The 24,558-nt window shown below is 50.4% G+C and overlaps 10 protein-coding genes across 10 annotated transcripts; 4 read left to right on the forward strand and 6 right to left on the reverse strand.

The window, feature by feature from the left end:
- Positions 1–1,815: 1,815 nt before the first annotated feature.
- N7496_004371 (glycogen [starch] synthase) lies at positions 1,816–4,161 on the forward strand (the record flags this gene model as incomplete). The annotated part of the gene is made up of 4 exons (XM_056697302.1): positions 1,816–2,277; positions 2,338–3,700; positions 3,759–3,954; positions 4,023–4,161. The coding sequence occupies 4 exons, from the start codon at positions 1,816–1,818 to the stop codon at positions 4,159–4,161; spliced, it is 2,160 nt and encodes a 719-aa protein (XP_056559514.1).
- Positions 4,162–5,469: 1,308 nt separating this feature from the next.
- N7496_004372 (NMT1/THI5 family protein) lies at positions 5,470–6,658 on the forward strand (the record flags this gene model as incomplete). The annotated part of the gene is made up of 3 exons (XM_056697303.1): positions 5,470–5,504; positions 5,590–5,761; positions 5,837–6,658. The coding sequence occupies 3 exons, from the start codon at positions 5,470–5,472 to the stop codon at positions 6,656–6,658; spliced, it is 1,029 nt and encodes a 342-aa protein (XP_056559515.1).
- A 280-nt stretch (positions 6,659–6,938) lies between these two features.
- Positions 6,939–8,947, reverse strand: N7496_004373 (arylsulfotransferase family protein; the record flags this gene model as incomplete). Its single annotated transcript, XM_056697304.1, has 2 exons — positions 6,939–8,441; positions 8,528–8,947. 2 exons carry the CDS (start codon positions 8,945–8,947, stop codon positions 6,939–6,941), a joined length of 1,923 nt encoding a protein of 640 aa, XP_056559516.1.
- Positions 8,948–9,411: 464 nt separating this feature from the next.
- Positions 9,412–10,536, reverse strand: N7496_004374 (ankyrin repeat domain-containing protein; the record flags this gene model as incomplete). Its single annotated transcript, XM_056697305.1, has 1 exon — positions 9,412–10,536. One exon carries the CDS (start codon positions 10,534–10,536, stop codon positions 9,412–9,414), a length of 1,125 nt encoding a protein of 374 aa, XP_056559517.1.
- A 454-nt stretch (positions 10,537–10,990) lies between these two features.
- On the reverse strand, positions 10,991–12,250 carry N7496_004375 (zinc finger protein; the record flags this gene model as incomplete). Its single annotated transcript, XM_056697306.1, has 1 exon — positions 10,991–12,250. One exon carries the CDS (start codon positions 12,248–12,250, stop codon positions 10,991–10,993), a length of 1,260 nt encoding a protein of 419 aa, XP_056559518.1.
- Positions 12,251–12,839: 589 nt separating this feature from the next.
- On the reverse strand, positions 12,840–13,972 carry erg20 (bifunctional (2E,6E)-farnesyl diphosphate synthase/dimethylallyltranstransferase; the record flags this gene model as incomplete). Its single annotated transcript, XM_056697307.1, has 2 exons — positions 12,840–13,763; positions 13,853–13,972. 2 exons carry the CDS (start codon positions 13,970–13,972, stop codon positions 12,840–12,842), a joined length of 1,044 nt encoding a protein of 347 aa, XP_056559519.1.
- Positions 13,973–14,503: 531 nt separating this feature from the next.
- On the forward strand, positions 14,504–16,780 carry N7496_004377 (anaphase promoting complex subunit CDC23; the record flags this gene model as incomplete). Its single annotated transcript, XM_056697308.1, has 4 exons — positions 14,504–14,601; positions 14,663–15,386; positions 15,450–15,633; positions 15,684–16,780. The coding sequence occupies 4 exons, from the start codon at positions 14,504–14,506 to the stop codon at positions 16,778–16,780; spliced, it is 2,103 nt and encodes a 700-aa protein (XP_056559520.1).
- Positions 16,781–16,923: 143 nt separating this feature from the next.
- On the reverse strand, positions 16,924–20,143 carry N7496_004378 (ATP dependent DNA ligase domain protein; the record flags this gene model as incomplete). Its single annotated transcript, XM_056697309.1, has 2 exons — positions 16,924–18,955; positions 19,005–20,143. 2 exons carry the CDS (start codon positions 20,141–20,143, stop codon positions 16,924–16,926), a joined length of 3,171 nt encoding a protein of 1,056 aa, XP_056559521.1.
- A 376-nt stretch (positions 20,144–20,519) lies between these two features.
- Positions 20,520–22,155, reverse strand: N7496_004379 (SF3a splicing factor complex subunit PRP9; the record flags this gene model as incomplete). Its single annotated transcript, XM_056697310.1, has 3 exons — positions 20,520–20,544; positions 20,603–21,999; positions 22,057–22,155. 3 exons carry the CDS (start codon positions 22,153–22,155, stop codon positions 20,520–20,522), a joined length of 1,521 nt encoding a protein of 506 aa, XP_056559522.1.
- Positions 22,156–22,496: 341 nt separating this feature from the next.
- Positions 22,497–23,792, forward strand: N7496_004380 (ATP-dependent RNA helicase eIF4A; the record flags this gene model as incomplete). The annotated part of the gene is made up of 3 exons (XM_056697311.1): positions 22,497–22,746; positions 22,815–23,708; positions 23,773–23,792. The coding sequence occupies 3 exons, from the start codon at positions 22,497–22,499 to the stop codon at positions 23,790–23,792; spliced, it is 1,164 nt and encodes a 387-aa protein (XP_056559523.1).
- Positions 23,793–24,558: the final 766 nt, after the last annotated feature.

The following is a 24,558-nucleotide window of genomic DNA, read 5'->3' on the forward strand; positions in this document are numbered from 1 at the left end:
TCCCTGTCCGTGCGGAAACTGTCCAAAAACTGGATCCACGTCGCGATGCGTATCGCTTGAACTTAGAAAAATGCCAGGAATTACACAGTCTTCCGGCCCTTGTAATCATCAAAAAAAATGAAAGATGGTTGGCAAGATGAATTCGAACAAGAGAAGGAAACCTATAAGAGATTGAAAAGCCTACAAGGATTAGTTATTCCCACGTTTTTCGGCCAAGAGACTTTCAACGACAACCCTGTCCTTATCAATTCGGAGGTACCTGGGAAAACAATCTATGAACTTGCCCATAGCGGGGTTCCTGTATCTTTGGATAAGCTTCGACGTCAGCTTGAGAAAGCCTTGGAGCTAGTTCATTCGCATGGCGCAGAGTATTTAGACCAGCGACTGGACAACTTCTTTCTCTGCGATACAGGTAAGGTCATGATTGTCGATCTGGAGCAAGTCAGGTTCCCGTTGGATCTTGAGGATTGGAAGGATAGTGTGAATTATGGGGGTGTGGGCTCTCTTTTATATCTTTTTAATGATATAAGAGAACGAAAGAGTCAACACACACGGGACAACTTTCTGCATGTAAAACCATACCTTTTGAGTGACTCACTTTATTGAAGTCTGCAAATGGGCTGTTTGGCCATTGTATCAATAGCGTATACTTGAACCCTATTGTAACCAACAAGTGATATAACTACCACTTGCTTTAAGCAATAGGCATCAAGCGTTTGACATGGCGCCGACCAGGGTTATTTCCCAAACACTGCAGAAAGTTAGAGGATAATCCTCTAGTTAGTCACATCGAATCGATTATGGTATGTCGTGCAGACTAAAAGTATAATAGTACATATGGTTAGTATATATAGTTCTGACTACATTGTACCTGGACTGTGGGCCTGGCTCGATTACATAATACTGATCCGTGGGACGGTGGATCGTCCGGATGACATCATCGAGGCCAGCTTTCCCCAGACGAGCTTTTTTCCAGAGTCACTTGACAAGTTTGGAATACAATTGGATTCAATTGGTGGCGTATCAATCCCGAGACTGCCATTGACCGGAGAAATTGACGATCGCCGGTCATCCGATTTGCCTCCTAACCAATGGCCGGAGAAGAGCTCCTTTGGAATTAAATATAGCGACCGTTGGGTGGTTGGGTTTAGGGTCGCATTGGGGGAGGCAAAAAAGGGCAATATCGCAATACTTTCTGACCGGGAGCTGTTTTCGGGCATTGACAGCTTGGAGCTTGTAGCCAGATTGATAATATATTTTTTTTTTCCTTTCTTTCTTTCCAGGGGAACCAGGGGGAGTTTTTTGTCACTCGAGTTCACCAGGCCCAAGAGCCCAGACCAGACAGGCACAGACCTCCCGTTGTACCGTGTTGAGTGTTTTCCCATCGCGGATCTCCCAGTCCAAAAGTTGGCTGAACCGGATCTTGTCAGATTTTCTGATCTGCCCCTGGTCATGATTACATTATTCTATTAGCTAGGGGGCCCAATTCTTCTTTTCCTTTTCCTTTTCCTTTTCTCTCTCTCACCGGAGTCTCGTCTCGTCTATTCTCCCCCCCAGCCTCCCATGGGGTAAAAAGTGTAAAAAGAAAACTAAAACCAGCCCAGACCAAGATCCCGAAACCCCCGCACAGACCGAGTCCGGAGGCCCATCCCCCGTACTCCCCCAACCCGAAGAGCTGTTGCTGCTAGTCTGCTCTGCTCGTTCTTCCCCTCATTTTTGCTTTTGAGCTCTTCTCTTCCCCCTCCTCCTTCTCGTGCTCCAACTTTCAGACCTATCCCTCTCTGAACGCCTTTTCCCTACTGCCTCTCCCCCGCCATGGCCGACGAAAACGGCGCTGAGCCTATCAAGCGCGATGTCCGCAACCATATGCTCTTCGAGATCGCCACCGAGGTGGCCAACCGTGTCGGTGGTATCTACTCGGTGCTCAAGTCCAAAGCCCCCGTTACTACTGCAGAGTATGGCGAGCGCTACACTCTGATCGGTCCTTTGAACAAGGCCTCGGCCGCCGTCGAGGTCGAGGAGCTCACTCCGTCTAACCCGGCCATGCGCGAGACCATCAAGTCCATGCAGGAGCGTGGAATTGAGATTCTCTACGGTCGCTGGTTGATCGAGGGTGCTCCCCGCGTGCTACTCATCAATACTGGCACGGGTTATCGTTGGCTCGATGAGTGGAAGGGTGATCTGTGGAATACTTCCGGCATCCCGTCCCCCTCTGCCGATCATGAGACCAATGAAGCCATTGTCTTTGGATATATGGTCGCCTGGTTCTTGGGCGAGGTATGTCCGACAGCTCGTTCCCGGTAGAGGTCAATGCTAATTTACCTCTGTCTTCTATAGTACATTGCCCACGAGCGCCGTCGCGCCGTGGTCGCCCATTTCCATGAATGGCTGGCCGGTGTCGCTTTGCCCTTGACCAAGAAGCGACACATGGATCTGACCACCATCTTCACCACCCACGCCACTCTATTGGGTCGTTATCTCTGCGCCGGCTCGGTGGATTTCTACAATAACCTCCAGTACTTTGACGTGGACGCCGAGGCCGGAAAGCGCGGTATCTACCACCGGTACTGCATCGAGCGCGCGGCCGCCCACAGCGCCGATGTCTTCACCACTGTCTCGCACATCACCGCCTTTGAGAGTGAGCATCTGCTGAAGCGCAAGCCCGACGGTGTCCTGCCCAATGGTCTCAATGTCAAGAAGTTCTCCGCCATGCACGAGTTCCAGAACCTGCACTCGCAGGCCAAGGAGAAGATCAATGACTTTGTTCGTGGTCATTTCTATGGTCACAATGACTTTGACTTGGACAACACCCTCTATCTCTTTACCGCTGGTCGGTATGAGTTCCGTAATAAGGGTGTCGACATGTTCATTGAGGGACTGGCCCGACTTAACCACCGTCTCAAGGCGAGCGGGTCGACTACCACCGTGGTGGCATTTATCATCATGCCCGCGCAGACTTCCTCTCTCACGGTAGAGTCCTTGAAGGGCCAGGCAGTCGTCAAATCCCTGCGGGATACGATCGAGAACATTGAGAAGGGCATTGGAAAGCGCATGTACGAGCGCTGTCTCGAGTGGAAGGAAGGTGATAACATGCCGGACGAAAAGGATCTCATCACCAGCCAAGACCGGGTCCTCCTGCGCCGCCGTCTCTTCGCTATGAAGCGACACGGTCTTCCTCCCATCGTCACCCACAACATGGTCAACGACAATGAGGACCCAATCCTGAACCAATTGCGTCGCGTTGAACTCTTCAACAACTCGTCCGATCGCGTGAAAATCGTCTTCCACCCCGAATTCCTCAACTCGTCCAACCCCGTGCTCCCCCTGGACTATGACGATTTCGTCCGCGGCACTCACTTGGGAGTGTTCCCGTCCTACTATGAGCCCTGGGGTTATACCCCGGCCGAGTGCACGGTAATGGGTGTGCCCAGTATCACTACCAATCTGTCCGGATTTGGTTGCTACATGGAGGAGCTGATTGAGAATTCGTCCGACTACGGCATTTATATTATGGATCGTCGTGCTAAGGGTGTGGATGATTCGGTGAACCAGTTGACTGATTTCATGTATAACTTTACTCTGAAGAGTCGCCGTCAGCGGATTAACCAGCGTAACCGGACAGAGCGGTTGAGTGATCTGTTGGACTGGAAGCGGATGGGCTTGGAATATGTCAAGGCTCGTCAGCTTGCTCTGCGGAGAGGTAAGCGGAGTTTCTGACGTCGATCAAGTGTGTGATCTTTGCTAACCTGAGTTTCTAGCTTATCCTTCTTCGTTCGATGGCGCCGAGGACTACTTCGACATCATCGGTGGCACTGACCAGAAGGTCTCTCGCCCGTTGTCCGTTCCAGGTTCCCCGCGGGATCGCTCTGGTATGATGACTCCGGGTGACTTTGCGTCGCTGCAGGAAGGTCGTGAGGGATTGAGCACGGAAGATTACATTGCGTGGAAGCTTCCGTAAGTCGAGAAACCTTACCCCAGAGATTTGTACGAGAGCGTAACAACTAATTCTATCATATTCATAGTGAGGAGGAAGAACCCGATGACCACTTCTATCCGCTCACGCTCCGAACTCGCAAGACCAACGAGCACCCCCAGTCCCCCTTGGACAGTATCTCCATTAATGGAGGTCGTGCTCCCGAGGGCAGTCCGAAGCAAGCCTAAACACCTAGCTCACGCTATAGCTGATGTCTAGTTTGTTCTGACGACACGGATCTGGGTTGAATTTATTGATAGGCTCACGATTGGGGCCTTGTCCTTTTAGTTTCTTCACGTTCTTCATGTTTTCTTCGTCTCTTGATCTTTCCTCTGCATTTGGTGTCACGCTTTTCTTTTCTTCTCCTTTTTACCGGAGTGTCCACTCACACGTCTCTCGATCTCTCCAACCCCCTGTAGCCTTGACGTCAGTCACCCATGTAATTTTGTGCCCTCTTGTCTTCTCTGCATTGCATTTGAAGCCCTGTTTGTTTACCTAAATTTGAACTCACCACCTGAATGCATTTGACTACGAGTATAATCTCCGTTCCTTTCTCCCACCGTGTAGCTTTGACTAATAGCTTTTATGTACTCCCTAGCTTTGCCAAGCACCTTGATCATCTCGGGCCTATTTCGGCTCGCACGGTTGGTGTCGGAAGCACGATGGTGGAACTCGAGTGGGATAGACTTTAGCTCGAAACCCAATCAGAAGTGCTGATCATTTTCGTGTCCGGTGAACTCTTTTCGTGGCCTGGTCATCATGAGCAAAGCTACTCTGTTTAACCGTTTAACGGAGTGGAAAAGAGGGTCCAGGATTGTTGCTACACGGGGCTCCCCACTCCGATGAAGGAGGGGGTCTCGTAGAGAAAGGTACAGTATTTAGGTTCTACCCCCTCCGCGAGACTGTTCCATTTCTTCTTTTTTTTTTCTTTCTCAACTTCGTTTCTCTTCTTTTATTTACGCTTTCCACCTTCGACTTTTTCGTCTACCATCGGTACGACTCCCATGGAGTTGCGCACGTCCTAAAGTTCGCCATGGCGACTTTCGTCCCCGCTGTGGCTGCGCGGGAGGAAAGTCCCGAGACGAATCTGGGACAGGGTCCTTGCTAGGCATTGTTCATTATGGGTCGAGGTATTGTACTTGGTATAACGGTCACTGCACACGCATGACAGGTGTTCGATTCAGTCTGTTTCTTTGATTTTTTATTGTCATAACCACGAACTATGGGGATGATGGTAGAAATGAAAAGGATGGACTGGTCGTTCTGAGATTATACTGTCAAAACTTGATCTAGATAATACTAGCGAAAGGACATGCGTGACTTTTGATTGTTTCCCCTTTGCTTTGGTATTTTTCTTCTATTTATATTTTTGATTAATTGATTCCATCAATTCATTTGATGATCTATTGATCGAAGATACAATGGAAGAAGAATACCCTGGTCATTGGCATACTGACTCTTGCCCAAGTACTCGATAGCTGAACTTGCTCGTCAAAATGGCTACGGACAAGATCACTTTCCTGACCAACTGGTATGGCTGACACTTATAGTTTCTTCTTGTTACTATTTGCATTACTTGCGTCTGCATCTAAGAATAAAGGCTAAGTCTTCTCAAGGCACGCCACCCCGTACCACGCCCCGCTGTACCTCGCCCAGGCCCGCGGCTACTTCAAGGATGAAGGCCTCAAGGTCGCTCTCCTAGAGCCCAATGACCCCTCCGATGTCACCGAGATCATCGGTAGCGGCAAGGTCGACATGGGCTTCAAGGCTATGATTCACACTCTGGCTGTACGTCCCCCCCCCCCCCCCCCACCCATCTAAATGTCCATAAACCACCCAGTATCCCTGGCTAACCCCATCCAGGCCAAAGCCCGCAACTTCCCCGTGACCTCCATCGGCTCCCTCCTCGACGAGCCCTTCACCGGCGTGGTCTACCTCAAGACCTCCGGTATCACCACGGACTTCCGCTCGCTGAAGGGCAAGCGCATCGGCTACGTCGGCGAATTCGGCAAGATCCAAATCGACGAGTTGACCAAGTACTACGGCATGACGGCCGACGACTACACCGCCGTCCGCTGCGGCATGAACGTCACTAAGGCGATCATCAACGGCTCCATCGACGCGGGCATCGGTCTCGAGAACGTGCAGATGGTCGAATTGGAGGAGTGGCTCGCGACCCAGGGCCGTCCCCGCGATGACGTCCAGATGCTCCGTATCGACCAACTCGCCGAGCTAGGCTGCTGCTGCTTTTGCTCCATCTTGTACATCGCCAACGACTCCTTCCTGGCTGCGAACAAGGAGAAGGTTGGCAAGTTTATGCGTGCCGTGAAGCGTGCTACCGATGCGGTCATTGCGGACCCCGCTGGTACTTATGAGGAGTACGTTGATATGAAGCCTATCATGGCTACGCCTGTTAACCGGAAGATCTTTGAGCGCTCGTATGCGTATTTCAGTCGCGACCTGAAGAATGTTTCGCGTGATTGGGAGAAGGTTACTCGTTATGGAAAGCGTCTGGGTATCCTTGAGGAGGACTTTGAGTCTAACTATACCAATGAGTTCCTCTCTTGGGGTCTTGATGCGGACTCCACTGATCCTACTGGTGATCAGAAGCGGATGGCTGAGCTGCAGAAGGAAGTTGCTGCTAAGGGTGGCTTCAAGCGTTTGGAGGTTTCGGCTTCTGCTTAAGCTAAGCTGGCTGGAGCTGGCTGGAGCTGGTTCCCTAGGTACTAGCTCGCCTTTACTAGGCTCTTGCTTATTTTTTTTGAGAGTCTTTGCTGGTCATCCGGGTTTCACTCTTTGACCTGGTGATACTATTATCAATGGAATAAGAGCTTTTGCTTGATTTGGAATGCGTAATGCGTAATTGTAAAATTTAACAAGTGCAAAGTAAGCGCTAAATGCATCCAAACGCCATCGTCATGATTATTATACAAATGAGAGTAACCGAATCGACCGATCCCGTCACTCATTCTTGCTGTTGCTTCAGTAAAGAGTCACTTGCACGATCCCCAGACTCGATATCACTGAAACCGCCCAGTTCGTCCAATTCTTCCCCTGTAGACACCCTCTGCCAGGCTTGCTCGCTCTGTTCACGGGTAAATAGGCCTTTCGGAGAGCAACTATATGCAATCTTGCATACAAGCCAGACGCAGAATCCGAGTATGGCCACTGTGATCAATCCAATTCCCACCGTCCAAGGGGATGTTGCATCGGGTGCTTCCCCTGTATTCCCATCATCATGCGGCTCCTCGCCACTGTATACCGCAACTTCGGTGTTCATCTCTTCTGGCTCCCAGTCCAACCCTTTCGTTGCACCAAGCGAGACACCCTTCTTGTCAAGGGCGATAATCCGCAATTTGCTATACACAGTATCGGCCGGCACGGGGATGATCGTCTCAAATCCACTTTTCGGGACAGCAGTAATGAATTCGAATTTGACATCACCTTCCTCGTCATCGGCCCGTTGTCGAATAGCCACAGCGTTGTCATCCCCATTCACCTTCCCCCTCGGTAATGCACCCTGTAAAACCCAAGTCACCACTTCAGTAGCTCCATTCCAACTAACAGCTGCTTGGGTCCCAGATAACGCGACAGAGGGACTAGTCAGCGGTAGACCAACCCATTCCTGCTTGAAAACGCGATACGAAACAATCTGACCACGGTGGAATTGAGTCTGTGGTCCGAAATGCACTTCGCAGAGCGGTTCCCCATCCGCCGTGAATTGCGTCCATGCAGCGCTGTACCCGTATCCCAAGACGACGTTCCCGTTTTCGAGAATCTGCATCGATCCTTGTGATTGACTACTGATCGGTGTGGGATTCCAGTACTCTTGTACCACGGCTGCGGTCATGGTTTCCTCGTTGATTTCAATAATCAGCCCACGACTCGTGTGTTCGGGCGCGCCTTCACCACGGGAGGCGTTGTCGAAGAGGGATATCGTCCGTGTTGTATTTGTGTCGGCTTGTATGTGAAATCGGGCGTGGTGTTGCCAGCTGATATTCGTTGATGCGCCGTCACTCAGATCTAAGAAGGAATTCTGCTTCCCGCCTAGTTTCCAGATGATATGGCCTGTACGCCCGTCGATGTAGGCTAGTGAATTCATGTACCGGGATGAAACGAGGTAGTTTCCCCGCCAGTCCTTGTCGATACTGTTGATGTGGAAGAAATCCCAGGGATTCTCTTCGGTTTCACCGTCGCCCTCGCGATCGCGCTCGGCTTCTTGCAGCGGGAAATGCTCTGATGCTCGCCATTGGAAGAGGAGTTCGTTGGTTTCGACATCGACTTCTTGGAAGAGACCGTCGTAGATCCAGCCTTTTTCTGGGCCGTTGACTTCGCGGAGGTCTCTCTCAAGTATTTCGTAGACGGCGAAGAGGGCAGTGTCGTCGCGGGTGATTTGGAATTCATGGAGATCTCCATACAGCCCGTTTACACCGTGGATTTTGTATACCTCTTCGTAGTGGGAGTTGAGCTGGGCTTTGTTAGATCTTGAGATATTTGATATGTGTCTTCCACGGCGATTCGTAGTTTGCGACAAAGAGTATGTATTCAACTCACCATATAATACGTGCCCTCCCCGTGCCCTCGAACAGAATCATCACCCGCCCAAAAAGTCAAATATCGCTCCCCCTTGTACTTATGCACATTCGCATTATACGTCGTGGGCTTGTACTGCTTAAACCACACCAAATGCCCCTGCTGATCCACGATCATCGGGCCCGACTGCCGCACCGAATCTCCCCGCGGCGCAAAAATGGTATACAAGCCATCCTCACAGGCGACACTGCGCTGCCAATAGTTTAATATCGGGCCTGATACATCGGCGGAGCGATATCGTTGCAGTGGGTATGGACCCTCGAAGCCTTTAGCATATTTTTCTGAGCGGAATCGGGGTTCTTGATCGGGCGATGCAGTCGCCGAGATGCATAGTTGGAATAGCGTGTAGATGAGAATGTAAACTAGCGGCAGGGAAGCCATTATGCGATGGCGCAGAGAAAGCGCATAGTCAAGGCATGATCGCGAAAAAAAGAAAATGACGACAGAACAGGGCCTTAACGCAGTGGGGTTCAGCTCGTTCTTAGCCTCCGGCAGTTTCGGGGAGGTCAGTTCATTTTTATCGAAATTGGAAATCTGTCTACGCGGCCAGAGGCAATGGTCTTGGATTTGCGTTTTCGCGTGCCAATCAGAAATTGAATTGTCGACTGCTGATTTGACCAGTTGATTCGCTAGTCGAGCTTGGGGGCGCCACAAAGGGGGAATTGTGGAGACTGCCGCGACGACTTTGGAATCGTCAATCGGTACTTGAGATAAAGATAGATTCAGGGCTAAGGTCTCAAGGACTAATACAGTTCTGATATCGATTAAACAATGAGGGCTGGTAGATCACCGATGAAAAATATAGGTGGTTGACTTGCTTCCTCCCGAGTCTTCTTTACAGCCTGTCATTTCCACATCGCAAGGACGCGGTCAAAGAAACCAGGAGGCTTCTCTTCGGGACAGAACTTCTGGATCATTTCATGGATTTCTTCAAATCCTGGGCGAGCAGGTTCACCTGCGCACGCAAGGCTCAATTTCACATATTTCCTCACCGGTGTCATCCCCAAGATTTTTCCTTTGTCTGCATCTGCTCCATGTTCCAGCAGGACTTGGACGGCAGAGACATGACCTCGAAAGATCGCCCAACCAAGACTAGTCCAGCCTGCCTTGTCAAGCTGATTTGGATCAAGCCCTTTCTGAATCAACAGTTTAACCATATCTCCATGGCCTCGATTAGCCGCGTAAAATAGTGCCGTTTGCCCTCCGTCTGAATCGTGTCTCAAGGCACTATGCCTTTTATCCACGTGGTTGAGATCGGCACCATGTGCTAGCAAGGTAGATACGATCGTGGTATGCCCATTTTCAGCAGCCCAGAGAAGGGGAGTTCGACCAGAGACTTCCTCTTCCAAGTTTGGATCAGCTCCCTTGGCAAGTAATTGAGCAACAATGTTTTCCTGTCCATCCTCGACGCAGTGTGATAGCACAGGACGGCTTTGAGTGGAACATCTTCGTTCAAACTCGATATCAGGCTGCTCCAATAACACTGTGACAGTTTCCTCATGTCCACGCACGGCAGCCACGGCTAATGGGGTAAGATTGCCGTTGATTTCTCCACCATTTGGGTCTGCTCCAGCCTCAAGTAGAATTCTCACGATTGTTGCATGCCCCTCCCCCGCGGCCCACTGCAAAGGTGTTGTATTTTGGAATTTAAAGCCGCTAGAATCCCAAGGAACAGAGTCATTCTTCTTATCAACCTCTGCTCCGTGTTTCAGTAAAAGACGGACCACCTCTTGGTGCCCGTTGCTGGCGGCAAAGGTCAGTGGCGTATGTCCAAATAACTCGTATCGACCGCAATCAAGGTTATCGCTCTGGCTGAGGAGAATCTTCACCAAATCGGTCCATCCATTTTTTGATGCACGGAGCAGTCGGAGGTCGTGACTGTCTGATTCCTTGTCTTTTCCATCCAGTGGCTTTTCTTCTTCTGAAAAGTTGACTGAGTGACTCATGTCTTCTGGCTTGGCGGAGCTCATATTGTGATAGGGTGGTGATTGTAAAAGGATCACACGCGCAGTATGACAATTGGCGGGAGTGGTTCTGTGTGTTTCACATGGAATCAAAGTATCTGATTAGGAATAAACGCACAGGCTCTCACGATGCTGTATGCGATGTTCTGGCATTGAGGTGGGGAGGGTTGAGGCTGAGGTCCTTGGTGTCAAATCGTATGCCGACGCTAAACCAAACTAGTCCTACAACCTGATAGCACCGCCGTATTAGCTATTTAAAACACATCTCACTGTAATTTGAGCAATGAGGACTTGCCATCATTCCCACCGTTTGCTATGTGGTGGTGATGCAGGTTTTGAGAGAGGATTGTATTGAAGTGTGTCCTCTGACAACTGGACATCAAACCGAGATGATAAGATTACGTTAGAATACCGAGCAAACTATGTACTGTGTCAAAACTAGGCCTAGGAAATACCCTGCTCATTTCACATACGAAATGCAGGCGTTGATAAATCTGCTTGGCAGGTCCACAAGCCTCTTATCCTTGTCTTGCAGTATCTGCTCCGCCTTCTGACTGTACGTTGTTGCAAATGCGTCCCATAGCTCTCGTTCAATATCTCCCTCCCCATGCGGCCGGGGGTAATATGGATCATTGTCAAAGAAGGCTTGGACAAGGTGAGAGACAAGTCCGTCTGGCTCGCTCAAGGCGATTTCTTCGGGCCAAATATGGCAGAGATTAAAGTCAAGTACCCACATACGTGTACTACGTTGCTTGAAGTTTGTTCTTAACTTGGCATCCAGGTCTTCATGAGAAGACATACCAAGAACTTGCTGAGGAGTTAATTTGAGAGAGACGGCGATATCCTGGTTGTACACAGAGTATGCATCCGCCTCACTTCCCAGCACGAATTCGATATCGTAGCCGTCAACGTGAGCTGCCCAGTGGATAATAGCTAGGGCCTCTCCCATGGCACTGGCAAATAATAGCACGGGGAGTTCCATCTCCAACATCTGATCAAGATGGAGGTTGAAGTTGCGTAGAGTGAAATTAGGCGATAGAAGCTCTGGCCGTTGACGGCGAGATCCAAGATATAGCCGAGCTAGGCAATCTCTGTTGGTCGGATCAGCACTGACATTGGCTTGAAGCCCTGGTGGGCAGTATCTCTCGATCAGTGCTTGTCGAGCTATCTTAGGAAGAGGGAGGATATGCTCTGTAACCAACGCTGGCGTTGGCAGCGGCAACAGGCCTGAGATCTCTGGAAATAGGAAGCGGTTCTTATCCCACCACTTTGTTTTTGACTCTGGAATCCATGAGAATAGCCTGGGTACGCGGCATTCCGCGTTCTTGTTGGCCTTCTGCTGAGATGCTTCTCGGACCATGAAGTGTGCTTGAAAATCAGCCCAAAGACCCTGTTTATACGCAGGTCTAGCCAGTTTGACCACGTAGTCTCTTCCAGGCCTTTCGCAGGTTATACCACATTGTCCGAAGCCAATGCGAAGGTAGCCAAGTGCTGGACCTTGCTGACTTTGGCGGATCAGGGTAGATGGAGACGAGGTAATAACCACCGAGCTAGGTGATAATATGTTTGCAATGATATTGCTCGGGGAGGTGTCGGGAGGGAGCTGAGATTCCAGCCGTTCGTTACGCTCTTTATCAAGAAGATACGAGAGTTGGTTGGTAAGCTCGATATTAGATATCATCGACTCATCGCCAGGGTTTTGCATGGTTCGTCCGGCCATGGTTGAAAAGTGAAGGGGAAAGTTTAGACTTTACGTGTGGATGTGATTTCTATAAGCACAGGTATTTATTTCTAGTAAAATAGTTCACAATGCGAGCATTCTGAGAATGAAGGCAGCAGCGATTGACATTTTTCAGCTTTTCTGCCTGGATGGACTAGGATATTGAGCGGCTGAAGCCCAATTAGAAGAAATGCGGAAGCCTGCACAGTCAGAAACTCCAGAACGATCTCATCAATGCCGCACGGAAACGTTAATTGAAGAATCATGCTTTGCTGATCTAGAAAGACGATTTCAATTACATTCCGAAAGATCCTTCGAATGATAGAGGCTTCAAGCATGTAGGTAAATTTACGGCACACTTACCTAATGCAAGGCTTGCCGAGAAGTTGCATCACTAGAGAGCAAGTACTCCCGCCTACATAAATGTTGATATCTATTCAACCAATGCGAAACAGATACTGCCCGAAAATCTATTATGTTCAATTATTCCAAAGTGCTGGGAACGCCCTGCATCTCATATAGTCAAGAATCCAAAACAATCGCTGGGTCGCTTTTGGTATCTCAAAGGCCCAAATGGTATCTAGTTCATCTATTTGGTGCGCTTGTAGATCTTGGCCAGGAACGACTCAAAGACCTCCTTCTTCAGGCCAGTGGTCTCGTCCACGGCGGCAATCTTGGCGCGCAGCTCGCCAACAACGTTCTCCTCGTACTCCTTGTACAGCTTCTCCAACTCGAGCTCGTCAAAGATCTTCTTGACCTTGGCCTCCTGCTCCTTGTCCTTGCGGCCGTAGGCGGAGTCCAGCACCGCACGCTGCTCAGGGGTGGCCCGAGCGATGGCCTGGTTAACCAACCAGGAGCACTTGTTGTCCTGAATGTCGGTGCCGATCTTGCCAATGACAGAGGGGTCACCGAAGTTGTCCAGGTAGTCATCCTGGATCTGGAAGTACTGACCCAGAGGGATCAGGATGTCGTGGGCCTGCTTCAGGGTCTCGGGGGTAGCGACCTGCAGGTAAAGCAGAGCCAGAGCAACGGGAAGGTAGAAACTGTAGTAGGCAGTCTTGTAGGTGACAATGAACATGTACTTCTCCATCGAGAAGTTGTCGAGGTTGACATTGTCCTCGGGGGCGGTGATCAGATCGCAGAGCTGACCAAGCTCGGTCTGCCAGGTGGTCTCGTGGAAGAGCTCGACGAGGTCAATGTAGGAGGGGTGGGACTTGAAGCGCTGCTTCAGGATCAGGTAGATGGCGGACTCCAACATGAAGGCGTCGTTGATGGCGATGAGGCCGACACCCTCGTGGCGGTACCAGCAGGGCTGGCCACGACGAGTGATGGAGCTGTCCATGATATCATCGCTGACCAGGAAGAAAGCCTGGAGCAGCTCGGTGAGCCAGCCCAGAATGCTCAGGTGCTCGAATTGCTCCTCGGTCAGGGGCTTCTGCAGGAGGGCGAGACCGGTGTCGGGGACGGAGAGGCCACGGTTGAGCTTGCCACCGGGGGTGTTGGCGAACAGCGACTATTAGATGTATTAGTTCTTGATTGTCCCTTTCCATTGAGCGGTATCACTCTAAAGGCATTGGAATGTAGGACGGGGTAATGTCTCACCTTCTCGAACCACTCGAGGGCGTTGGCGGGGAGGTTGTACCGCTTCGCATGCTCAAGGATATCCTTGGCCAGGCCAGGGAAGACCGCCTCGAAGTCGGCGCGCTTGGTAGTAGAAGCCATGATGAGACAATTGGGCAATGAGGAAGTCAGAAGGGGGAACTTGGGCGAGCAAACAATCCACAATGGGCCTTTCCCCCGCGGCGGAGAGGGGTCTGTTTGCTTTGTTTGGCAGGTTTGCCCAGTTTGGCAATTATCAGGTGCAACTGCTGCGCGCAACGAGAGCAGTTCATCTTGTTGAATCAGAGACATGGTGCGGTGAGATTTGTTGCAGGATATCTTTTGATTGAATTGATTACCTGCTGATTGGATCTCCCAACAAATTTCCTTGACACCGTCTTACGCTGAAGCTCGCCTCCCGACCGCGTCAACAACGCGCCAAGCCCGCGATAGTTATTTGTTGCGCCAGGTCTGGGCTTGAACCTCAATTGCGATTACCCCACGTGTGGCTCGAGACTGGAAAGGAAGCGAGGCTCTTAAGCTGATACGCTCTGTGAAGGAACATTTGAAGACCTGCTTTCTGGTTGCCCATTAGAGTGTGACTGCCGAATAGCCTCACTTATTTGCGCCTTCCAGGCTCAATCAACAGCTACCATGGAGTTCACAGAGGATGATCTGCAAGAGCTGAAGTACCGCTTCGAAGATGCTACAATCAAGTGCTCAGAACGATGCTTATATCAATCAGCAAAGTGGTAAGTCTCGCTCTGAAATCATTCCCTTCCTTGCCAAGGTTAATCCGATTCGCGCATACAGGGCAGCAGAAATGCTCGATTCCATCGTACCAATTGATAATGCGGACACCGATCATGAGTCTTCAATGGACATAACCGAGCCAATAATTCCACCGATCAATCCATATCTGCGTACGCAAGACCCGACAGAAGCTGCGCTGGAAGCCCTGGAAGCCCACAAATACCTCCTTGCCAAATCCTACTTCGATACCCGAGAGTACGATCGCTGCGCCGCCGTGTTTCTGCCTCCAAAGACACCTCCCGTTCCTCTATCCGTGACCTCGCCCAATGCCAACCCCAAACAGGCACGAAGCACCCCTCTCAAGGGCAAAGACAAAGCCTCGCCTTTTCGAACCTCCAAGACCCTCGGCCACGGGCCGAGGAACCCATATCCTAAGCTCAGTCAAAAGTCTCTCTTCCTTGCTTTGTATTCAAAGTATCTTGCGGGAGAGAAGAGGAAAGACGAAGAAACGGAAATGGTATTGGGCCCAGCAGATGTCGGGACAGCGGTCAATCGCGAATTGCCAGACCTCGCTCGAGGATTGGAAGGCTGGCTGGGAGAGCGCAGCGCAAATGGGTTGGACGAACAGGGTCAAGGTTGGCTAGAGTATCTCTATGCCGTAATTCTGCTGAAGGGACGGAATGAGGAACTAGCCAAAACTTGGCTCATCCGCAGTGTGCACCAAAACCCTTTCCATTGGGGTGCATGGCAGGAGCTAAATGACTTGCTAGGAAGCATCGAAGATGTGAGTATCAATGTTCTTAATCTGGAGTCTTACTCGATGGTACAAAAACTAACATGGCTACAGTTGAAACAAATCAAGGACCTTCTGCCCGAAAACATCATGACCCTCATATTCTATGTCTACTGCAGTCAAGAGCTTTACCAGGCTACAGATGACACATACTCAACATTAGGTGATCTGCAAGCCATCTTTCCTACCAGCGCGTTTCTGCAAACCCAGCACGCCCTACTTTTCTATCACAATAAAGGTAAGTCTGCACCAAGTCCCCCAATGTCGCCCGATGCTAAGTACTCGCAGACTTTGAGCGAGCGTCAAAAATATTCAACGAAATCCTCGCAACATCACCACATCGCCTCGACAGTCTCGATCACTATTCCAATATCTTGTATGTCATGAACGAGCGGCCTCGACTTGCCTTTGTGGCTCAAATCGCGACTGCCACTGACAAATTCCGACCCGAAACCTGCTGTGTCGTTGGCAACTACTACTCCTTGAAATCCGAGCATGAAAAGGCCGTCATGTATTTCCGCCGTGCCTTGACACTTGACCGCAATTTCCTGTCTGCTTGGACTCTCATGGGTCATGAATACATCGAGATGAAAAACACGCACACGGCCATTGAATCATATCGGCGGGCGGTTGATGTCAATCGCAAAGATTATCGCGCGTGGTACGGTCTCGGACAGGCTTACGAGGTTCTGGATATGTCCTTCTACGCTCTATTCTATTACCAGCGTGCGGCAGCCCTCCGTCCCTACGATCCCAAGATGTGGCAGGCTGTTGGATCATGCTATGCGAAGATGGGCCGTGTCGAGCAGAGTATTCAAGCCTTGAAACGTGCATTGGTTGCTGGCTCTTACTACGCAGACGATAATCCTGGTGCTGGTGCACGGAAAGTGCTCGACCCTGAAACACTGCACCAAATCGCAACTCTTTACGAGCGTCTTGGTGATGAGGAAGAGGCTGCAGCATACATGGAGCTCACTCTGCAGCAAGAATCTGGTGGCGCACCTGTGGGAGAACAAAACGAGTCTGACGAGGAAGAGTACTCGTCTGCCTCGGAGCGTGCCGCTCACAGTGATGGCGAGGGTGAGGGTTCTGGCGACGACGAAGACGGGCGAAACACTCGTTCTCGACGTCATCGCCGTAAGCCCCGTCCCAGAACCTCTTCATTCGGTATGCAACAGGACGACTCTACGGCTGGGGAGACGTGGCACCACCCTACAGCTACGACATCAAAGGCACGTCTCTGGCTTGCGCAGCATGCATTGCGTAATGGGGATCTTGATAGAGCGGACCAATTAGCCAGCGAGCTGTGTCAAGATGGGATGGAGGTAGAAGAGGCAAAAGCTTTGATGAGAGATGTTCGTGCAAGACGAGAGGATGTGGGCTAGGCCTGTGGCCCGCGCAGCGGCCTGCTATCTGGGTCTGTTTCTTTTCTCAGTTACATGATAGCGCAGCGTTAGTGTTCATCAACTCTGCATTATGACGGTAGCGATATTTGCTCTTTTTCATTCATAATTAAGCTATTTGTACATCACAGGGTCGTGGGATCGGTCAAACCGTCCAGAGAAGTGTACTCGCCCAATGCGAGAATTTCACCATTATCAAAGCTAACCAATAGAGAAGGCGAGGGTCTATCACTGACGCCTCGGCGATTGCCACTTTGGTGTGCAGGTCGGATCTCTAGTCCAGCGCCTTCGTGATCACGGCTTTTGGTATATTTCCAACGAAGACAAGCGTAGTAGTGTTTCATACCAAGAGCCCGCCAGGTCTGACGCAGGCAAAACTCAGGATCTTCAGGTTTGATATTCTCTCTCAAGATGACGGCATCCAAGAAGAAAATTCGCCCACTGGAAGGAAGAGTTGACTTTTGAACCCGAAGAGCCCGAGAGAGTCCCTCTGCAATCTTGTGAATCAGTTGTCCGAGAGGCAATTCGCCGGGGTTGACAAGAGCTATGCCAAAGACAGCATCCTGGCTAGCGGCTTGAGGGTTCGAGCGTTTGAAGAGAGATTTTGTTTCGTCGGAGCCTAGAGCTTGCAAGAATTGGGAGAGGCTGGAGGAGTCTTGCGGGTCCGAAGATATGTCGCCCTCCGATGGACTTCCAGACATGTAAACGGGAATTGTAGTGAGGGGGGATATTGGAGTGTCGATTTGTTCGTAGGGCTTTTCCAGACTGGGAAGAGTCTTCGTTTGGGTAGGATTGACTGGTTTATCGTTCGCTCGCGTCTCATCTCGATACACAGAGTTTTGACTGGTGCCTCGGGCACCGGATGCAACTGCAGGAGATGGATTATCTTGCGAAGTCTGAACAGCTGCTTTTAAAGCATGGTCATTGTTTTGATCATCGATTCTGGGATCTTTATGCCTGAACCTCCTGTGGTTGGACGAGTTTTGAGTTTCAACCAGAACCTGGCCGTCGCAAGATTTATCACTGGCTCTTGGAGATTGTCGTGATTCGTCGACATAGACAGCAGGAGTACCCTCAATGCTGTCAAGGGTCTGGTGAGGATTCGTTTTGGAAGATGGATTTTCCACCCACTTCTGCGCGGGCAGTAACTGCAGACCATCTTCGTGATTGCCCATCGTAGTATCAGAGCCACCGGGTATATCTGACCCAGTACTTGAACGGCTCTCTGTCGACAGGCTGCGTGATCTCCGAACGATGTACTCTTTCAGCCCATTTCCAACCTTTAACCGCTTGCGCCACTGCTCCTCTTCCTGTGACAGCTCGTCAACAGGCACCGACCGAGCGTCTTCTGCTAGAAGCTGTAGTTCCCTGAAAGATGCAGCATCCTCGGAGCTCCTCTCGATGTGAACCTTCAGAATGCGTGGAAATCGAAGAGTGAAATATCGGGCGCCTGACGGCTTCTCGAATCCACTACCCATCATTTCCACAACAAACGGCTTTTTGAAAATGACAGCGGCTGCTGGTAGGCCCGCTCGTCCATATTCAACTTCGAATCCCTCGAATCCCTCGGGGCTACTTGAATGGAATTCGCCAAGCTGATTAAGAAGTTCCAAAAGCTTCCAGTGCATGCAGTGTCGATTAACCACATCGACCACCCGGTAATGGGGCCTAGCCTCACAATTTAACACGGCGTCTTTGTTCAGAAGACATCCGACTAGGAAGTGTGTCCACCGCAGATGTTTGAGAGACGTAAGAGCAGCACCATCCTGAGCATTGTAGCCTGCGCCAACTAACACCAGGTCAACGGTGTCCCCCAGACCAGGAATGTAGTCCTTCTTGAGCTTGATCCAGCGGCCAAAGGAGTTGCTCACTCCGGCTGCATAAATTGGAAAATAGGGCTCGTCAGAAGCTTTCAGTACGTATCCTTCCCACCTGTGTGCGATAGCTTTGGCAAAGCTAGCCTCAAGCCGATATTGGCTCTCTGCCCGGTCAAAGTCGAGTATCTCTTGCTCGGCAATGTCAGCACACCCTGAGATCTTCCGCACTACCTCTTGCAAAAGTAACCGTCTTTGACGATGGGGTGCTCTGAGACAAACATCATCATCCAAGAGAAGAATGTCAAAGAACACGACCATTAAGTGTTCATATGGCTGCGGCCTGCTCCTATTAGAATGTACTCTCACCGTGAAGAAAGGTGTATACTTACGGGGAATCGTGGTCAATCCCAATGAAAGTTCCTGCGCGAGGAAGGAATTTTCGAAGCTTGTGGAAATCTGCTATTCCACCAAGCTTGTCACTCCACACAAGCAGCTCTCCTTCCAAAATACAATGCTTCGTAAACTTGCATCCTTCCATCCCGATTCGGAGGCTGTCCTTCAAGACTGGAACGACGACAGATCTGTCTGCGGTAGAGTCTTTGCCACTCTTGGAGAAGATCTGGATGGGGGCTTGCTTGTTCGTGAGGTCCACATGAATCTGACAATACTCCCCATCGTATTTCCGCTCTATGCTCATACGGCGGCCTTTTGCCATCTGGTGACAATGCTTGATGCTTCTAGCCTTAAAGTACTCGGGCCGGCCAATTTTGATACCCGGTCGGGGCCGCAGACAGTCGACGGCGATTGAACATAGGCTGGCAGCCAATTTTGGATCCGGTCGAGGAGGGAATTTATCCATGGGTTCAGAAGAGAGCATGTCCAAGGCGCCCTCGAAGGTATTTTGGAATTGAAGCAAATGTGGGAGTAAGAAGTGGAATCGTCCTAAGGTGTATTTTTCCGGAAGTGCCACAGGGGAGTAGCTCTTAAGAATCATTCGGGTGAGCCATTTGGCATCACGACTGCTCAATCTGCGGTACAAAGTTGCAAGGGAGCTTTCCACATCGACGGCGGTTTGCTGACGGCGCACTCGCGGCCCTGAGAAGCGACATCGAGACGCGATCATATCCAGTGCTTGGTCAATCTCTTCCACTGAGACCGCTCGATCAGCACAAATCCGATTTTCAGCCTGACGCATCACATTCTCCACACATTGGCCGAGATCTGGGCCTCCGGGTTCGCGCCATTGATCCATGTCTGATAATCTTGAAGATCCCAAGCCCAAACAACGACCAATCACACGTGCCAACGAGGTGGCTTGCAGCCAGTACACCCGGTCTGGGCGTCTCTCTGGAAACATGCATGACAGTAGAGCCAGCCTATCTGTTTCCGGGTGATAGATGTGCCTCTCATGGCGACTGAACCACTGACCAATCAAGCGGGTATCTTTGTCCGTTGCGGTGACCTTGGCTATCCGGTTGTCCTCGAGACTTGACAGCAAGTCACAGAGAAAGGAGAATTTGAACCCCATGGGGCACTGGGAGATGTGGCATGTCAAGAGGACCACGTCAGACAGTACACGGTTTCACACTTTCTCGATTGTCATCATCATGAGGAAGGAGACTCTAAGTGGGACGCGAAAATTCGCGGCGGGTCACACCCATGGAACGCGAAAGCACGTGACTACGAACTATACAAGGAGCCTTCAAAAGAGGTTACAATGACAAGCATGGAGAAATGATAATGGGTATTATTCTTGAAGTAATCGACCCATCAGACGCCTAAGTATTGAAAGATTGGAAGCCATCCGTGATATTCGCCAAACTCCAAGCCCCTTTTGTATGATGATAGCACAGAAACCCTATTGGGCTATGATTGAAGCGAGAGATGATATATCTGATCGTTGTTTAGAGAATACCCTGCTTTTGAAGACTGTAGAAGATTTGGTTAGCAATTTTCCAAGTGTAGATTCAAATGGGGTGCAACTTACTCAAGGTAAATCCTCTCCGGCATAACATTACCCTCGGCATCCTCCATCTGCACGACGTTATCGCGAGAGTCGCGCTCCTTCTTGCGGTCTTGCTCGAGCTTCTCCCAAAGTCGCACGGCGTCATCAATGCGAGTGATCTCGCGGAACAAGTTGGTATTAGACGTAACACCCAAGCACTTCAACCCATAAATGTGCAGAGCTTCGGAGAAGTGTTTATCGAAAGCTCGACGGCCCATGTAGACAAAGTTACCGCAGATTTCGCATGGGTATTCGGTACCAAGACCATGCAACTTGTAAAGCCAATATGGAATGGGCTTGCCGTCCCAGGCCAAAGGCAGCTTCAAGGGGTTGTAAAGCTTGTCTGCATCCTCATCATCAGACTGGTCTCGGTCGCCACCTTGCATATATTCCTCCGGATCAGCCATCATGGCTTCGTTATCAGCTTGACGCTCTCGCTCAGTCATAGCCTGTCTGCGTTCAACGTTATCCCGGGTTGCTTTCCGGTTTGACTCGAGCTCTTTCGACAAGCATCGAATCCGGTGCTCACGCTCGGCCACTGCTCTCTCCTTAAAGCTGAAGGAAGTTGTAACCTGGCTCACGGGTGCTGCAGACTGCTCGCCCGACGGGCTAGCTGCCTTCTTTGCCTCGGCAGCCCGAATGTGCTTCTTGCCAGTCAAGTGATTCCGGTAGACATTCTCGTTGCTGAACTCTTTTTCACAATCCGCGCACCAGGTTCCGGCTCCCGTTCCCTGCGTTTGAGGGCCAGAGGGACCGTTCTCTGCCTTCTCTTCCGTCCATCCAGGGACCTCCTTCGCTGACCATTGCTTGTCGAATTCTTCATCGAAAGACCCGAATAGCTTGTCGAGATCTTGCAAAGGCCGAATCCGTTTGATGAACCCTTCAAGGTAGCTAGCTAGTTCACTGACGTAGCGGAAGTACTTGTCGGAGACCTTATCTTTTCGCTTGATATTCATGGTAGGTGGCGTAAAGGAGTCAAAGACTCCGAGATATTGGGTATATGCCAGCCGCTTCACACCCGGTAGGTTCAAGTATTGTTCGTGGTTCATAGTCAGGTCCAGGAATTGTCCGAATGCTTCTTCGCCAGTAAACATGGCATCCACATCGAGGCGGGGCGCTTCGCCCTCGCCAGGTTGACGCCGCTTGTATGCGCGCTCGATATCCTCGACTGGCTGGGTCGGGTATCGTTTGTGAAAGTCTTTGATTCCATCCAACTGCTTGTAGAACTCCTCAAATTGATCTCCGGTCGAGATTACCTGCGCTTCCTTTTCGAGGAGCTTGTCTGCATCGTTGTAAATCTCCAAGAGGCGCTGTGACTGCTCCTCAATTCTCGCCAGGAACTTGGCAACTTCATGATCGCGGGCTAGACGTTGTCGAATCTAGAGAAATAGAAGACATGTTAGTACAAAAAGTCAAGACTGATTCAGAGAACGAACGTCACTGACATTGGAGGGATTCTCAGCCACGCGATCGGCAACTGCCTGTTCTAGCCTCTCCAGATCTTCATGAATGAATCGCAAATCTTCGAACAACATTTTGAGAGTGTGACTATGACACAATCTCTTCTCTTTGCTGAGGCGCAAGCAGTTCGGTTGAAATCTGCGGCGATGGTTGGAGAAGAAGCGGCGGGCTTAAAGCTGGAGCTTTGCGGTTGATCACGTGAGAGGCCACATCCATCGCAAAAAGTCATTCTGGACTGCTGCTTCGGACGGCGATCTCTTTGATAACCCCTCAAGAATACCCATACCTAATTTGTCTAGTCATTTGAACTCGTCACCTACTTCAACATGGCTGAGGGAATTGACAGACGTGCCGATGGTATGTATCCTCCGAGGCTTGGTTGAAATCCAGTATCCCTAACGACTACCCAGAGCGGATGGAGTTCAGCACCTCCAAGGAGGTCACGGTGGCCCCGACCTTCGAGGACATGCACCTGAAGGAAAGCCTGCTTCGCGGTATCTACGCCTATGGTTACGAATCCCCATCTGCGGTCCAGTCTCGCGCCATCGTTCAGATCTGCAAAGGTCGCGATACCATTGCGCAGGCCCAGTCTGGTACTGGTAAGACGGCGACTTTCTCGATCAGTACTCTGCAGGTCATCGATACCGTTGTGCGCGAAACTCAAGGTATGTATTCAATGCACTGTCTGACTCTGAGAGTCGCTTGCTAACCCGTTGTTTCATTTGCGCGATAGCTCTTGTCCTCTCTCCGACTCGCGAACTTGCGACCCAGATTCAGTCCGTCATTATGGCTCTCGGTGATTACATGAACGTTCAATGCCACGCATGCATTGGTGGAACCAACATTGGCGAGGATATTCGCAAGCTGGACTATGGCCAACACGTCGTCTCTGGAACCCCCGGCCGTGTCGCTGATATGATCCGCCGCCGGCACTTGCGCACGCGCCACATTAAGATGCTTATTCTCGATGAAGCCGACGAGCTTTTGAACCGCGGTTTCCGTGAACAGATCTACGACGTCTACCGTTATCTGCCTCCAGCGACCCAGGTTGTCGTCGTTTCAGCTACTCTGCCCTACGATGTCTTGGACATGACCACCAAGTTCATGACAGACCCCGTTCGTGTCCTGGTCAAGCGTGACGAGCTTACCCTGGAAGGAATCAAGCAATACTTCATTGCGGTTGAGAAGGAGGAGTGGAAATTCGACACTCTGTGCGATCTTTACGACACTTTGACGATTACACAGGCTGTTATCTTCTGCAACACCCGCCGCAAGGTCGACTGGTTGACCGATAAGATGCGCGAGGCCAATTTCACCGTGTCTAGCATGCACGGTGAGATGCCTCAGAAGGAGCGTGACAGCATTATGCAGGACTTCCGCCAGGGTAACTCCCGTGTTCTGATCTCCACTGACGTCTGGGCCCGTGGTATCGATGTTCAACAGGTCTCGCTTGTCATCAACTATGACCTGCCCACCAACCGTGAGAACTACATTCACCGTATTGGTCGCAGTGGTCGTTTCGGTCGCAAGGGTGTTGCTATCAACTTTGTCACTAGCGATGACGTCCGTATCCTTCGGGATATTGAGTTGTACTACTCGACTCAAATTGATGAAATGCCTATGAATGGTAAGATATCTTGTGCCATTCTAATTACGATTGGCAATGAAGTGCTAATCTCAATACTCTCCAGTCGCGGATCTGCTCTCATAAACGCCATGATTCCAGCTATCCTTTATTGAAGGGGCAGAGAAACAAGAAAACTCATAACCGCCATTCTTGAAATCCTTTTCTTAAGACGAACATCGTCAAATGTACATACTGGCGTCGATTCGGGGTTCAAAGCGTGGCCGGTTCTCGCGTGGAGGAAAGGGAAAACAAAACGTTTCAGTGAGATGACGCTGTCGAAAACCGACTGATGCCCTTCGCGCTAACACTTTTGGCATCTCCAGTATCAGAATGTCGAAGGAGGTGTACGTCAGTCATTGGTACACCAATGATCATTTCTCATGAAAGCTGGGGGTTTGAGACAAACTCTGCTTAATCATTTTTGCTTTTATTAGTTCACCCAGGATGGTTCGTTCAGGAGTTACGAGTGATGGATTTGAATGCATTACCTTCTATTTTTTTTCTGGTTTCTTCCAAGTTTTCCCCAGTCTTGGCTTTAGGCCAACAGCTTTGCCCGAAGACAGGAATAAAAAGAGCCCCCACGAAGGCTCATTTGGTAATCCAAACTATGCTCGATCCTCTGAACAGCAAGGCAGGACCTCCAAGATACTGCATTCCTTATGATGCCATTTCCTTTCCCGTTGCCCAGCTGTAATAGGATCTTTCTCTGTATTTAGCAACACTGACAATCCTTTAAGCACAGCTCTCAGGCAAGGCTTATACAGCGCACAAACTACGTAATTCCCTCGTATATGTAGCTCTTCACCGCCCCATTTCACCCAAGGCACGGATGCATTCATTGACATCTTGC

Source organism: Penicillium cataractarum (assembly GCF_028827025.1).
Source record: "Penicillium cataractarum strain IBT 29864 chromosome Unknown utg000002l, whole genome shotgun sequence".
Classification (NCBI taxonomy): domain Eukaryota; kingdom Fungi; phylum Ascomycota; class Eurotiomycetes; order Eurotiales; family Aspergillaceae; genus Penicillium; species Penicillium cataractarum.